The sequence below is a fragment of the Podarcis cretensis genome (genome assembly GCF_951804945.1).
Source record: "Podarcis cretensis genome assembly, chromosome: 4".
NCBI lineage: Eukaryota > Metazoa > Chordata > Lepidosauria > Squamata > Lacertidae > Podarcis > Podarcis cretensis.
In genome coordinates, this window is record NC_137173.1 from 13,852,657 (window position 1) to 13,868,906 (window position 16,250).

Sequence of the window (16,250 nt, forward strand, 5' to 3'; positions counted from 1 at the left end):
GTGAACCACTGAGCGTTTTTCCCTTTTTTTTTTCAACCATCAAGCCGTGTATGAATTTTATGATAAAGTAAAATGATAAAATGAAATCGATGGTGCCGTACTAAAACAACCAGTGATTTTGTTGCACCATCACAGCCTGCAAGGACCTGGTGCCTAATTTTCTAGGCGCCGCCCGGGGCGGAGAGCCTTTATTGTGACGTCTCCCTTAGCAACCGGGAACCCGCGTCCTAGCGACGGCCCCGCCCCCTCCCATCCATGGCCCCGCCCCCTCCCTCCTGCATTGTGGAGGCGCCTCTCTGCGCCCAGGCGAATTTCCCCTTTTCTGCCATCGCCTCCGCGCTCGCAAGAAACCGGTTTGCTTCTGCACTGATGCGGAGGAGGAAAAGGGGAGAGGAGGGGAAATGGGTAGCGCTTTGAAGGCTGGAGCGTATAAAAGGGAGTGAGAAGGAGCTATGTGACGGCCGCCGCCCCCACACCCAAGGGGAACCTCCCTAAACCAGCCCAGTCTACCTGGCTTTCTGCTTGGTCTTTTTTTTTCTCTCTCTCTCCTCTGGTAAAGGCAGAAAAGCGGGAAAGAGGATTCGAAAATGCTGGACACCATCCATGCCACGATCTTGGAGGGCGGGAGGAACGTCTTCCTTACACTTCCCAAGCTCACGACAGAAGGTAAGCTCTGTCTCCCCGCTGGGTTTTTACAGTTCAGCCTCCTGAATGAACCACAAGGCTAATATGCTGCAGTGCAAATTGCTTTTATGAATGGCTGTACCTGGGAAAGCATCTGTTGTTGCATGCAAGAGAATCCCAGATTATATACATATACATATACATATACATATACATATACATATACATATACATATACATATACAGCAGAGACATCACCTTGGCAACAAAGGTCCGTATAGTTAAAGCTATGGTTTTCCCAGTAGTGATGTATGGAAGTGAGAGCTGGACCATAAAGAAGGCTGATTGCCGAAGAATTGATGCTTTTAAATTATGGTGCTGGAGGAGACTCTTGAGTCCCATGGACTGAAAGAAGATCAAACCTATCCATTTTTAAGGAAATCAGCCCTGAGTGCTCACTGGAAGGACAGATCCTGAAGCTGAGGCTCCAATACTTTGGCCACCTCATGAGAAGAGAAGACTCCCTGGAAAAGACCCTGATGTTGGGAAAGATGGAGGGCACAAGGAGAAGGGGACGACAGAGGATGAGATGGTTGGACAGTGTTCTTGAAGCTACCAGCATGAGTTTGACCAAACTGCGGGAGGCAGTGGAAGACAGGAGTGCCTGGTGTGCTCTGGTCCATGGGGTCACAAAGAGTCGGACATGACTAAACGACTAAACAACAATACATATACATATACATATACATATACATATACATATACATATACATATACACATACATATGACTGGAAAGAAGAAACCAGTGGCACCGAGCAAGCCAAAAAGGCTAATATAATAGACATGAAATTACATTGCAAACCAGTTTTACTCTATGTGAACATCTAATATGTCTTGTTCTTAAATCTACACAAAAGTTATCCTATTGCAACATCTGGAAAATGAGATTCCAAGAAGTCTTTGGAACTCCCTGCCTATTGAGGTCAAGCAAGGCGCCTTCCGTGTACTCTTTTCAGCACCTGCTAAAAACATTCTTGCCTACCCAGGTACTTAAAAAGTTGAAGAAATTTTAATCTGTTTAACTTTTAGTCAACTTTTAGTTTACACACACACACACACACACTTTCTGTTTTACAATTTTGAATACTCATTTAAACATCCTTAAAACATCTTCTATTTCTGTGGTTCATTTTGCATACCATAAATCCCTACATATTTTATATAAACCGAACCATTCAGTATTCCATCATTGCATCCATCAAAACTTATTTACACTGTTGAATTTATCTTAATGCTGCCAGTGTTTTCAAGTGTACACAATCCCCCCCATATATTCAATAGAAATTTTCCAATCTTCTCTAAATGCATGTTCTTTTTGTTCTCTTATTCTATATGTTTAGCTGTGCATATTCCAACAGTTTAAGTTGCCATTCTTCTATAGTTGGGATCTCGCTCGTTTTCTATTTTTGGGCTAACAAAACGCGGGCCGCAGCTGTAGCAAAAATAAGTAACCTTTCTTGACTCCTGGGAATTTCCATCTGAATTAACCCCAACAAAAAGGACTCTGGTTTTTTTGGGAAAAGTACTTTTAAACTTTTTTTTTCAATTCATGATGGATTATTTCCCAATACGCTTTTACCCCTTTACAGGTCCACCAGATTCAATTTCCAGATTCAGTCTCTGGGGGCTGGAAATTTCTCCTGCCTGAAAGCCTGCAGAACGGCTGCCAGCCAGAGTCTACCCTGTAAAGAGCACTAAGCTAGATGGATCACTTGTTTGACTCCATTTAAGGTTATGTCCTTATCTTACCTGCCTCCCCATCCCCTTCATAACCTCCGTTTCCCCATTAATACTTGAGATCAGCTAGGAAGATAGGAGGATGCTTTATACTGAGTTAGACCACTGGCCCATCTAACTCAGTATTGCATGCACTGACTGGCAGCAGCTCAATAGGATTTTAAGGAAGGGAACTCCCAGAGCTAGGTGGAGAAGCTGGGGATTGAACCTGAGACCTTTTGCATGCTAAACAAACCTGAACAAACTACAGTTCCCAGGATTCCTTGGGGGGAATTAATGCACTTTAAATGAATGGTGTGTTTGCAGCTTGTGTATGTATTAAGCAGGCATGTTTATGTGTGGGTCTGGCCCCATCCCTTGGCCCACATTGGTTTCCAGGTGTCATCCGACAGCTTGGTGCTGTTCCCCTATGCATGTTTGTTGTTGTTGTTGTTTAGTCCTTTAGTTGTGTCCGACTCTTCGTGACCCCATGGACCAGAGCATGCCAGGCACTCCTGTCTTCCACTTCCTCCCGCAGTTTGGTCAAACTCATGCTGGTAGCTTTGTCGGCATGACATCTAGGGAGTCGGCCCTCGACGTTGATGCAGTGACCTGAATTCAGTTGCCTATAACATGGTTTGAGAAATCTCAGTAAGGGCCTTTTGCAGCACCGCATTTAAATTATTCCACTGCAAAATTGCTGGCTCCATTCAAGGCAAGAGAGTCGTTGAGGTAGCTCAGTGTTCCCTTCTGTTGCTGACATATCAGTCTAATATTAGTTGTGAAAGGGAAGTGGAATTGGCTTCTCACTGTCTGGAAAAGCGAAGAGTCACTATAGTAAGGAGTGATGGGAATTATAGCACAAACATCCCTTGAGGGCAACATGTTGGCTATTCCAGATGCAAATGCCCCATAGCAACAGCCAAGGTGATGTTTTTCCACCTTCACCGCATCAAGCAGTTGGTCCCTTTCCTTTTCTGCCATGACCTGGCCACAGTGATCCATGCAACGGTCACCTCCAGGCTTGACTACCGTAATTTGCTCTACGCAGGGCTGCCCTTGAAGCTGCCCCAGAAACTCCAGCGGGTGCAGAATGCTGCAGCGAGGCTCCTCACAGGGTCTCTGCCATGGGAGCATATTCACCCAGTGCGTTTCCAGCTGCACTGGCTCCTGATGGAGTACAGGGTCAGATTTAAGGTGCTGGTTTTGACCTTTAAAGCCCTTCACAGCCTAGGACCCATGTACCTACGGGACCACCTCTCCCGCTATGCCCCATGGAGGACCTTAAGGTCCATAAATAGCAACACCCTAGAGGTCACAGGCCCTAAGTAAGTTAGATTAGCCTCAACCAGAGCCAGGGCTTTTTCAACACTGGCTCCAGCCTGGTGGAATGCTCTGTCTCATGAGATCAGGGCCCTGCAGGATCTGATTTCTTTCCGCAGGGCCTGTAAGACAGAGTTGTTCCACCTGGCCTTCAGCTTGGAATCAGTTTGATTCCCTCCCCCTCTTCTTTTTTCCTTTCTCCTCCTGTGATGGAACTCCTATTTGAGGACTTCCCTGGCTTTTTTCTGGCCCGTGTAGGACCAGTCTGGATAGTTAGCCTTGGTGAAGACTTGACGTTTCCATCGCCCCAAATTTTTTTGATTTGAGTTTCCATTGAAATGAGGCTGTATTTTAATGTTTTAATGTTGTATTTTAATCTTGTTTTTAAGTTGTATTTCAATCAAATTGTTTTTGTATCGGGTGTTAGCCGCCCTGAGCCCAGTCTTGGCTGGGTAGGGAGGGGTATAAACAAATTATTATTATTATTATTATTATTATTATTATTATTATCCTCCAAGGAAGGAGAGCCCACCACCTTTCAAGGGAGTTCAACAGCTCTTACTGTCAGAAAGTCCTTCCTGATATTTATTCGGAATCTCATCTCCTTTCTGGTAACTTGAAGGTTTGGGTCCTGCCATCCTTCCTTCACGTTCCTTTTATTAGCAAAAGGCAGGATAACTCTGTATACCTTTGCATTTCAGATATCCTTGGTATTTGGGGTACTGTTTCGGAGTTTGTTGAAAAGCAGCTTTCCATGAATAAGGTGGGAATTGTTTGTTCCTTTGCTTAAATGCTTGTTTTGAAAGATTTGGGCATTTGTGCATTCTGGTCAAAGTAGTGTGCAGATAAATTCTCCTTTTTTTGCTGATGTTTGGAGTTAACATGCTCACAGAAGGTGAATCCCTGTTGGAGGCAGTGCTATTTTCTGGAAAAAGAGGCATGGGGAGTCACAATGAGACCTCCCTCTCAGAATGGCAATGGCGGCCACCTGAGAGGTGCCAGAACTGAAGAAATGGCTTCCAATCTTGTTGAGTTCAGAAATGCACTCGAAACCATGGCTTCATATCCTGGCTTATATGGAAGCCGCTAACCATAGTTTCCTGGTTCTCACCTGATGGGACATTATGGTTAATACTCATCCAAAGGGAGGAGCAGAAGGGTTGCATTTGGGTGTACAAAGCCTATGCATATTGTGATTTGATGGTGCAAACTGGGCTTTCATGCCCAGAACCCTTCCAACAATTCTATAAGGTGAGCCCATCTAGTTCTCAGCGCTATCTACACTGACTCGCAACAACTCTCAAAGTTGCCAGCCCTACCTAGAAATGTCAAGGATTGAACCAAGAACCTTCTGAATGCTAAGCAGTTCTCCCAATCAGCTAAGGAATTTTTCCAAATTTGTGGGTGTGGGGTAAAGGTAAAGGGACCCCTGACCATTAAGTCCAGTCGTGGCTGACTGGGGTTGCGGCACTCATCTCGCTTTATTGGCTGAGGGAGCTGGTGTACAGCTTCCGGGTCATGTGGCCAGCATGTCTAAACAGCTTCTGGCGAACCAGAGCAGCGCACGGAAACTCCATTTACCTTCCCGCTGGAGCGGTACCTATTTATCTACTTGCGCTTTGAGGTGCAATGTTTGAACTGCTATGTTGACAGGAGCAGGGACCGAGCAACGGGAGCTCACACTGTTGCAGGGATTCGAACCACCAACCTTCCGATTCGCAAGTCCTAGGTTCTGTGGTTTAACCCACAGCGCCACCCGCATCCCTTGGGTGTGGGGTATGGCTTGCCTAATGTTTGATCCAACCTAAGATTTGAACTGGTGACTTCATAGCTCATGTTCTAAACCATTACAGTAGTCCAGCTGTGCCTTCTTTTTTCAGGGTGTCTTAATACCAGGGTTGGGGACGTTCTCCTTCTTGAGACAGAAGCTTGAAGTTGGTAATAACAAATACATCCTCATACAGCGGCCTGTGTTCCTTCTGTCTGAGAAACTTGCGCAGATCCATCGGCTGAAGTTTAACAAAATACACACTCCCGGTAAGAAATGGGGTTGTGGTGTGTGCTTTCTTCCATGCCCGTGTGTGCAGGGTACATTTTGCAGTGTGCAACCAAGCTATGCAACCAACGTAACACATGATATTACGGAGCGAAAATGCAGCAGCGCTGAGGATGGCAGCAGAGTTATGGAAAGAATGGGAAGCAGAAACTAGTTTTTGCCCTAGGAACACAGGACAGCTTTATTTCATAGTTCATGGCCTGAGCCAGGGAAAAGCTGGTTGTGGTGAGCACCTATTGGCTAGCACTAGTGCCATCACCAACACAGGTGAGCACAGTACAATTAGATTTTCGATATGGGGAGAGTAGAGTGAAGGGTCAGCGTACGCCAGTGGTGATTGATGCCAGGGGCAAAAGTGGAGACGGTAAGAGGTATTACTCTTACCTTTGTACAGTAGGCTGCAAAAATATTGGGCTTCATGTTTCAGGTAAGGAAGATGCACCGCCATTGCGGTTCAGGGACACATTCCAGCAAGGGAATAGTACTTCAGGAAGGTGCGGGGCAAGGCCAGTGAGAGGTGTGGCCTGTGAAGGGGGCATGGCCTATGAATCAAAAGGGCCAGGTGGAGAGGCCTGGGGGCCACATCTCTCTTCTCCACCAACGGTCCAAGATGAGGGTGAAAAAAAGTTCTCTACTGGGAGAAATGTGTGAACAAGCTACTAGTGTTCTAACATTTTACTCATAAGATGCATTGCAGAGTTGGGGATTCAAATGTGGCCCTTCAGGCCTTTCTGTTTGGCCCTCAGAACTATCCCCAGGCCCCACACTCTCCTCACTGGCCGTTGTTTCACACTTTGAGTGTTTTTTCTTGGGTACAGTGCCTCTCACTTGTCTGAACGGAGGATAGAGAGGTATATATAAAAAAACTAGCCTCTTGTACAAAGGTAAAATTTACATTTGTTGCTCCGCCTACTTTTGCCTCTTGCCCCACCCACCACTGGCAAATGCCCCTTGGGGTGGACATAGTCTTGCTTCCTGTTCAGATGATTTCTCTCTTCACCGATTCTTTTCCTGCTGCCGTCCCCTAGGTGATATCCCAATTGTTCCACTAAATTTCATAGTGTTATCCCTGGAGGGGCCTTTCAACAGGGAGACCGTGGAAGGATGTGTCCGAGAGACGCTGCTGTCTTTCTCGCAGTCCATCGCCACCAAGCAGACGGTCGAGTTCACCTTCAAAGGGATCGGGGTGCTGGTGATCCGGGACAACAGGGTGAAAATGAAGTTTTACAAAGACTTCCTTCGCGCCATGGATGGGAGTGGGAATCTCCTGAAGGCGCTTACAAACGTACGTTGGTCATCGTTTCCTTCTGGGCCTGGACGTTGTTCCGGTCTGATATTTCACCTGTCATCATAATAAATAAATATTGCATTTGAGGCAGTTTCATTGTTTAGAGTGTGGTGCTGATAGTGCAAGGGGGGCGCGGGTGGTGCTGTGGTCTAAACCACCGAGCCTCTTGGGCTTGCTGATCGGAAGGTCGGCGGTTCGAAACCCCACAACGGAGTGAGCTCCCATTGCTCTGCCCTAGCTCCTGCCAACCTAGCAGTTCGAAAGCACACCAGTGCAAACAGATAAATAGGTACTGTTGCGGCAGGAAGGTAAACGACATTTCCATGCACTCTTATTTCTGTCACGGTGTTCCGTTGTGCCAGAAGTGGTTTAGTCATGCCAGCCACATGACCCAGAAAGCTGTCTGTGAACAAACACCGGCTCCCTCAGCCCAAAAGTGAGATGAGCACTGCAACCCCATAGTCACCTTTGACTGGACTTAACCGTCCAGGGGTCCTTTACCTGCTGATAACGCCAAGGTTGCAGGTTCAATCCCTGTATGGGACAGCTGCATATTCCTGGACTAGATGATCCAGAGGGTCCCTTCCAACTCTGTTTCTATGACTCTTCTACGATTCGTATTGTTGATGCAACACTAAGTACATTAGTTGGATGTATGTATAAAGGTAAAGGACCCCGGATGGTTAAGTCCAGTCAAAGGCGACTATAGGGGTGCAGCGCTCATCTTGCTTTCAGGCTGAGGGAGCCGGTGTTTGTCCACAGACAGCTTTCCAGGTCATGTGGCCAGCATGACTTAAACTGCTTCAGGTGCAACGGGACACTGTGACGGAAACCAGAGCGCACGGAAATGCCGTTTACCTTCCCGCCGGAACGGTACCTATTTATCTACTTGCACTGGTGTGCTTTCAAACTGCTAGGTTGGCAGGAGCTGGAACAGAGCAACGGGAGCTCACCCCGTTGCGGGGATTCGAACCACCGACCTTCTGATTGGCAAGCCCAAGAGGCTCAGTGGTTTAGACCACAGCGCCACCCGCTCCTCCTAAGAACATAAAGAGAGCCTGCTGGCTCAGGCCAATGGCCCATCCAGCATCCAGTTCTCACAGTGGCCAACTGGATGCTGCTAGGTAATCTGCAAGCAGGATTCGAGCACCAGAGCCCTTTTCCCTCCTGTGGTTTCCAGCCTCCAACTGTGGAAGCACAGCCATCAGGGCTAGGAGCCATAGATAACCCTCCCTCCATGAATTTGTCTAATCCTCCTTGAAAGCTGTCCAATTTGGTGGCCTTCACCACCTTCTGTGGGATCAGGTTCCATAGTTTAAAGATGTGCTGCTCATGGTTCCTTCAAGACTGGATGACTGCAATGTGCTCTACATGGGGCTTCCCTTCCATTTGATCCAGAAGCTACAGACAGGGCAGGATGCTGCAGCATAATTGCTAATAGAAACGAGGCCTTGCCAGCATAGGACACCTGTTCTCAGAGGTCTACACTGGTTGCCTATTTGCCACCAAGCCAAATTCAAGGTGTTGCTTTTAGTATACAAAGCCCTTAACAACTTGGGACCAGTTTCCTTGCAAGATCATCTTGCCCCAAATGTGCTCACCTGAGTGCTTTGATCTGCGGAACTGGCCCTGCTACAGGGACCACACAATACCTGTTCCACATTTGTAAGAAATTGATCTTTTAGTGTAGCAGCACCTAGACTTCAGAACTCCCTGCCTATTTTCCCGCACCCGCTAAAAACATTTTTGTTTAGACAAGGCTACCCAGATGAGCCGAATGTTGATGTACGTTCAAACCTGTTTTTAGTTTTGCTGATTTAATTTTCAAAAAGGTTTTAAATAGTTGCTTTCTGCTCTTTTACCAACAATCGCATTGTTTTATTCTCTTTGTAATCCGCTTTGAGTTAACTTGTTTTTCTTTTACAGTCAAGCAGTGTCTAAATATATATATATATATATGAACCACCACCCCTTTTTTTGTTATAGAGGCCAGGCACAGGGGACTCGGTGTTGTCAGCCAAAGAAACCGCTCTTCCACATTCATGCAGCGGTAACGTGGTTTTGTTTCCAAGGTGGGTAGGCTCACCTGATCTGCACGTAGATTTCACCTGTCTCTCTCCTAAGGTGACTGCGAAACAGTTTTGATCTTTTTGAGATGGGATGGAAATTGCAAGTAGTTCAAAACACTGCTGCTGCCAGACTACTGGATGGTCTGGCTTCTGGGGAAGGGTGGCTGCAAGCCACAATGGCTGTTTTTATTCCTCTGAATACCAGTTTTCTGAGAACTGCAGTTGAATAACTGTTGGGTGGATAATGATTGCAAACCCCTCCGATTGTCTCGGGCTGTATCATTTTACTTTTCAATTAGATTAGATTTGACAAATGCCAAACAGATGCAGACATAGAATAGGAACTAAAACAAAATAAACCACAGGTACATGAATGCAAGGGAGGCAGTGACTAGAACTATTTATAACATAGCATGAATGGTTAAAACAGGACAGTCGGTGCAGCCACAAAACTGCTAGGACATTTGCGAAGCTAAGCAGGGTCTGGTATGGTTTCAAATTGGATGGGGGACTTGAGATTCCTGCATTGAAGGGGGTTGGACTATATGACCGCTGGGGGTCCCTTTCCACTCTACAATTCCATTATTCCAATCTGTGTCTTCCTTCTGTGTTGCTAAGTTTCTCTCCCTGTCTGCTACCCTAACCCTCTTACTTGGTTCCACATACATTGCTAAACTATTGGACCATCTCTAGCTCAATATTGTCCACTCTGGCTGGCAGCAGCTCTCCAGAGTCTCAGGTTGCTTGAGATCCTTTTAACTATGTCCCCTTCATCTCTTTGTATCAGGGATTCTTCCAGGTTTGACGTGGCCCTTGGCAAAGGGCCCTCTGGTGGGTGCCACCACCTCAGATCTCACCCAGAGGCGGCAGACTCTCCTTTCTTGAAGGCCTTTAAGCAGATCACCTGATGGGGAGTCTTTTGTTGCTGTTCCTGCTTTGCAGGGGTTTAGACTAGAAGGTCTCTTGGGTCCCTTCCAGCTCTACAAGTCCATGATAAATTCCCCACAATTCAACTTCCCCTTTTGGGTGTGTGGAAGAGGGCACCCAAAGCCATTTGTTTTGATTGATTTTCACCCTCTGTGCCCTCACAGCCACCGTAGGGTTGAGATGGGAACCATCCCCGAAGAAGGTGAGAAGACCAGGAAGGAAAAGGAGCAGGCAGAGAAAGAAAACAGCAAAAAAGGTTGGGCAAGAGCTTTTTGCTTTCGTAAGCCATTTTGTTTTTGTTGTTTAGTCGTTTAGTCGTGTCCGACTCTTCGTGACCCCATGGACCAGAGAACGCCAGGCACTCCTGTCCTCCACTGCCTCCCGCAGCTTGGTCAGACTCATGCTGGTAACCTCGAAAACACTATCCAACCATCTCGTCCTCTGTCGCCCCCTTCTCCTTGTGCCCTCCATCTTTCCCAACATCAGGGTCTTCTCCAGGGAGTCTTCTCTTCTCATGAGGTGGCCAAAGTACTGGAGCCTCAGCTTCACAATCTGTCCTTCCAGTGAGCACTCAGGGCTGATTTCCTTCAGAATGGAGAGGTTTGATCTTCTTGCAGTCCATGGGACTCTCAAGAGTCTCCTCCAGCACCATAATTCAATTTAAGCCATTTTATTTTCATTTATTTCATTTATTTCCTGATATAAGGAAATATTTCCTGATATAAAGACTGATATGTCTTTACAGTGGCTGTCCTCTTGCAACATACCAGGACGTGTCCAAAATTGTCCTGGAAACAGGCTGTGTATCATATCTCAGACATGACCTCAAGCAGAGATGGAAAAGCTCTAGAAATTTTGACATCTTGCGGGGCTACGGGGAGACGACGCCATTCCCCTCTATTTATTTATTTGTTCAGGAATATTTACACCCCGCCTACTAACCAAAGTTTTTGAGGCAGCTTGCAAAAATAATTTATAGTAGTAGTCAGTACAGAAGGGCAAAAATGTGTCTATGTCCCACCGCCTCCCCTTCTTGTCAGATGCTCCAATAAATGTCGTTCTGCAACCGAATCTCCTCCCTTGTTGATAGAGAAAATATTTCCCCCTTAGGTTTTTTCCCCTCCTTCAAATTTTATTTACCAGTAAGCAAGATAAACCGAAGAGCTTACAGAACTTGTTTGGTTTTTAAATGGGACATTTGCGGGGAAAGTAAAACTGCACACATTTGCTTGTCATATGTGTGTGAGTGTTTGTATTTTTCATCCATGGTTGAGTAGGGTTTTCACATTACAGTGGTACCTCAGGTTACATACGCTTCAGGTTACATACGCTTCAGGTTACAGACTCCGCAAACCCAGGAATAGTGCTTCAGGTTAAGAACTTTCCTTCAGGATGAGAACAGAAATCATGCTCCGGGGGCACGGTGGCAGCGGGAGGCCCCATTAGCTAAAGTGGTGCTTTAGGTTAAGAACAGTTTCAGTTTAAGAACGGACCTCCGGAATGAATTATGTACTTAACCCGAGGTACCACTGTATTGCAATAGAATGGTGCAGTCCCTTAATCTCTCTCCCCCCTCCCGCAGAATGTGCACTTTTCCCAGCTAATTTTTCACAAGCTGCTTCCGTTCACTCTGTGGAATTCTTACGCAACCTTCTGCTTCTCTCCTTCCTGTAGAAAATCTCTCGCCAAAGCGCCTTCTGTCTCGCCAGCTCATTTCTCCAGCCAAAGTCTCAGGGATCTGTTTGACCGAAGAGTATGAGAAGAACTTGAAGCCCAAGCTGCCTCCACAAAGGTAAGATCTTGATTCTGAAGGCAGCAGGGAGGTTTCTCTCTCTCTGGTCCTGTGAAGATTTTAAAAAGCTGCCTAGGATGGACTCAGACCACTGTCAATCTAGCCCAGTGGCTTGCTCTGATTGGTTGCGTATCTCTAGGGCCGTAGGCTTTAGAGAGCAAGGCTTTGGGGAAAACAACTAGGACATGTTGGCCATATGGGTCCAGGTCATCAGTTCTTGCTCTTCTGCCTCCCCGCCTGTCTTCTTTCTTGTTTGGCAATCACTCGTAGCCGAGTAAGATTGTCTTCCATAAACACGGTTTTAACAATGAGTCTGTAGGTGACTGTGGAGGCCAGTTCTGGATCCACACTTCCTTCCACAGTGGGGACATAGGTTTCCAGGTGGAAGTTGATCATGGTGAGAGTTTACCAAATGGGCCTTCCTCTTAGCGTGTTTCTCCCTTGTGTCCTGAGTTCAAGCATCTTCAAAGCCCATGACACCTTTGGTAACACCAACTGGATCGCTCACAGGCCAGTGTTTCCCAGTTGTTGGTGTTTATACAGTGGTACCTCAGGTTACATACGCTTCAGGTTACATACGCTTCAGGTTACAGACTCCGCTAACCCAGAAATATTACCTCAGGTTAAGAACTTTGCTTCAGGATAAGAACAGAAATCGTGCAGCAGCGGCAGCAGGAGGCCCCATTAGCTAAAGTGGTGCTTCAGGTTAAGAACAGTTTCAGGTTAAGAAAAGACTTCCAGAACGAATTAAGTTCTTATCCCGAGGTACCACTGTACTACATTTTTTAATATTTGCCTTGAGAGAGTCTTTAAACCTCTTTTGTTGACCACCAGCATTACGGTTTCCATTCTTAAGTTCGGAATAGAGTAGTTGCTTTGGAAGACGATAATCAGGCATCCGTAGAACATGACCAGTTCAACAAAGTTGATGTTGAAGAGTCATTGCTTCAACACTGGTGATCTTTGCTTCTTCCAGTACACTGGCATTAGTTCGCCTGTCTTCCCAAGTGATGTGTAATTTTTTTCGGAAACACCATTGATGGAATCCCTGCCTGTCTCACAACTGCCACAGCTGTGTGCCTCCAGATGTTGTTGAACTACAGCTCCATCTCCAGGGACCCATGGCCATCCTGGCTGGCACTGATGGGAGTTGTAGCCAAAAATACCTGGAGAGCAACAGGTGGGGAAAGCCTGCTCTAAGATTTAAACATTCAGGGTGGCCTGTAAATGCTTTCATCCATCTTATTCCCCCGCTGAGACATGTGGCTGGAATTGTCCCATCTCATTTCCTTGTGCACTTTAAATATGAGAATCTTCAGGGTCAAGAGGTGTTTGTTTGGTTTTCTGTCTGAGATAGTGGCCCAGCTCAAACGGACAGTGTGGTCAAATGTTTTGCCCTTGCCCTCTCCCTCTCCCTGCCATGCACAAATACAGTGGTACCTCGGGTTAAGTACTTAATTCGTTTCAGAGGTCCGTTCTTAACCTGAAGCACCATTTTAGCTAATGGGGCCTCCTGCTGCTGCTGCGCCGCCGGAGCACGATTTCTGTTCTTATCCTGAAGCACTATTTCTGAGTTAGCGGAGTCTGTATCCTGAAGCGTATGTAACCCGAGGTACCACTGTATGCATATTGCAATACTTTTTAAAAGAAGAATGGCAATGGAGTCTGTGGGATCTCTAGCAATTTTAATATAGAATTGAGTCAGAACGTTGGCTCAAAGCAATCTGCCCCCAGAACCGGGATTTGGTGGCAAAGTTTGAACTTGAATGGGTTCTTAAACCCTGCAATCCCCACTGGTTCTCCCCTGCAAATCTGCCCCATTTATATTGCTGGGCCCATTTATGATTCTGCAACTTGGTTGCTTTTTGTTTAAGCTGCCAGGGTTTCATTTGCAGGAGGGAATTGAGAGATGCAGAAAGGGTTAAGCAGCTGCCTCCTGCCCAGTGATTTCAGCCTACAAGTGCTTCTCTTCCCCCCTCATCAGTCTCCAAAATACAGTGGTGCCTCGCAAGACAAAATTAATTCGTTCCGCGAGTTGCTTCGTCTTGCGATTTTTTCGTCTTGCGGAGCACGGATTCCCCGGGTATTAACGGCTTTAAGAAAAAGGAAGCAAACTCGCAAGACGTTTTCATCTTGCAAAGCAAGCCCATAGGGAAATTCGTCTTGAGAAGCACCTTGAAAAACGGAAAACCCTTTCGTCTAGCAAGTTTTTCGTTTTGCGAGGCATTCGTCTTGCGGGGCACCACTGTACAGAAATGCAGGGTTGGAGCCCTATTTGCACTCCTATCTAATTTGGCCCGCAGGGATTCAGTCGAGTGCTATTGTGGATTCAGGCAAGGAGATTGCATCTTCACGAAGTCACAAAAACCTTCCTTATTGTGCAAGATGTTCTGTGGGGTGCAGGTCACCCTCTCAACATAAAGAGTCTGCTTTGGTTTTCTCCTGACCATTGCTCTTCCTTCCCCATATGCTCTCTGCAGCAGCTATTGTGCAGCTGAACAACAAAGTATAATTGAAGAGACTCAGGATCCTCTTTCTCGATCGGGGGCAAATTCTATCCTTCCTCTTGATGACAAGACACTGTTTGGTTTCGGCAAGGTCAAAGTCCTCGGCGCTGAAAGACTTTTAAAATGTTTTAAGGGCTCGTCTGAGGTGTTGTGTGAGAGGCCAACAGTTGCTCTCCGAAGCCACTGAAAAATGGATTTGCCAGCAATTAAAGATGTAGGAGAACTTTTGTCCTTAACTGGAAGAGATCCTTTGTTCAGGGCTGAGGGAAATTGGAGGAGATAAACCAGAGACCTCTTCCATTATTTGTGGGTTAACATGGAGGCATCTTCTTCGCAAGGGAAGCTGATTGTAATGTTGCACACAACAGATGGCACCAAAGATGAGGAGGCCGATAGAATTTCAACTTCCTCTCTTTGCATTCTGTTTATTTAGATAATGGTGTTCAGCACGCCTGCTGTTTTAATCCTACCCTTCTCTTCAGGGGAAGGGAGGTCTCAGGTATAGACTGCCCTTAAAGGGACTGGGCAGTGCCGACGCTGGTGGTTCTGTTAGGATTCTTGCTCCGTGTGTGCAGTCATGGGATTGTTGTCTATCACATGACGGTGTGTGTTTTATTCCACAGTGTAGGAAGTGACGGAGACAGGATGTTTTGTGTTACTGTGTTCCGGAAAGTGGGACTATTGTCTTTTGTTCTTTTTTCTCTTTGCTGTCTGATGAGAAAGAGGAAGGAGCTAAGTCAGAATGCTCCGAGTGTATCATATGTAAATAAAAGTAGATTAGCCAAAATGCTGTGCTACTGAGTTTGTTACGCAAACTGCAAATACTCTGCAGGATCCCTAAGTGTGCGAATGCCTTTTGGTATCAGTTTCTGGGATGTTTGGGCTGGAGAAAGCTTTTGAAGCTCCCGAACGACCGACTAGGAGGGAGAGAACATGCCAGTCAGGCATGCTTCTCTGTCAGGGTCCTACACGAGTGTAGGGAGCTTCAAAAGCTTTCTTCTGCCCGAACATCACAGCGACTGATGCCAACAGACATCGGCACAGTTAGGGATCTGCAGAGTCTTCGCAGCTTGCGTAACAGACCTCAGCAACTCAGCATTTTGGCTAATCTACTTTATTTACATATAAACACACATGGAGCACTGCAACATGGCTCCCTCTCTCTCTAGCATCAGACAGCAAAGAGAAAGAACAAAGGACAATAGTCCCGCTTAACAGAACACAGTAACACAAACATCCTGTCTCCATCACTTCCCACTCTGTGGAGTCAAAACATACCACATCATGTGATAGACAGCAATCCTATGACTGCAGTCATGGAGCAGGAATTCTAACAGATCCCTCTAAGGATGGTGAGGGCAGTGGGGTTAGCGCGATGGAAGCCCAAATCCTTACTCAAGGCTCCAGAGTTTGTTAGGGATTGAGCAACATTCAGGTTAAGCTAGTCCAACTTCCGATCCCACCGTCAAGGCGGAAGTTGGGACAGACGCTCTTGCCTTCTCCAGAGACACAGTCCTGTGTTTGGCATGCATAAAACTCCTGCTGGCCATGTTTTTGTGTTCTCCAGGCAAGGACCGACAACAACGCCCGCTCCCGAAGCCCCGAAGACAGAGCAAGAAGCCAGCCCCGCCAAAATTCCTGCCCTCAGACCCCGGACTCCATCCCCAATTTGTCAAGATCATGGTAGGGCAGGCCAGGTATAATACGTAGCTTTTCCTCCTTTTTCGTCTATATCTGTGCAGGGCCAAATAGGCATGGCCTTTGGTAGGGGACAGAATTCGGCAGCTGGCAGCCCGTGACCCATATTTGGCCCATTGCCTACACACACACACACACACACACACACACACACACTGGCATAGGAATTATAGTCCTGCAACATATGGA

The 16,250-nt window shown here is 46.6% G+C and overlaps 1 protein-coding gene across 1 annotated transcript in view; it reads left to right on the plus strand.

Annotated features, from left to right (window-relative positions):
* Window positions 1-251: 251 nt before the first annotated feature.
* Window positions 252-16,250, plus strand: part of CCDC81 (coiled-coil domain containing 81) — a 30,306-nt gene continuing 14,307 nt past the window's right edge. The window contains exons 1-8 of the mRNA XM_079973757.1: window positions 252-666; window positions 4,426-4,487; window positions 5,605-5,761; window positions 6,809-7,065; window positions 9,055-9,140; window positions 10,229-10,320; window positions 11,739-11,856; window positions 15,931-16,060. Coding sequence (XP_079829883.1) covers window positions 588-666; window positions 4,426-4,487; window positions 5,605-5,761; window positions 6,809-7,065; window positions 9,055-9,140; window positions 10,229-10,320; window positions 11,739-11,856; window positions 15,931-16,060 — 981 coding nt within the window. The 5' untranslated portion in view covers window positions 252-587. The remainder of the gene's footprint in view (window positions 667-4,425; window positions 4,488-5,604; window positions 5,762-6,808; window positions 7,066-9,054; window positions 9,141-10,228; window positions 10,321-11,738; window positions 11,857-15,930; window positions 16,061-16,250) is intronic.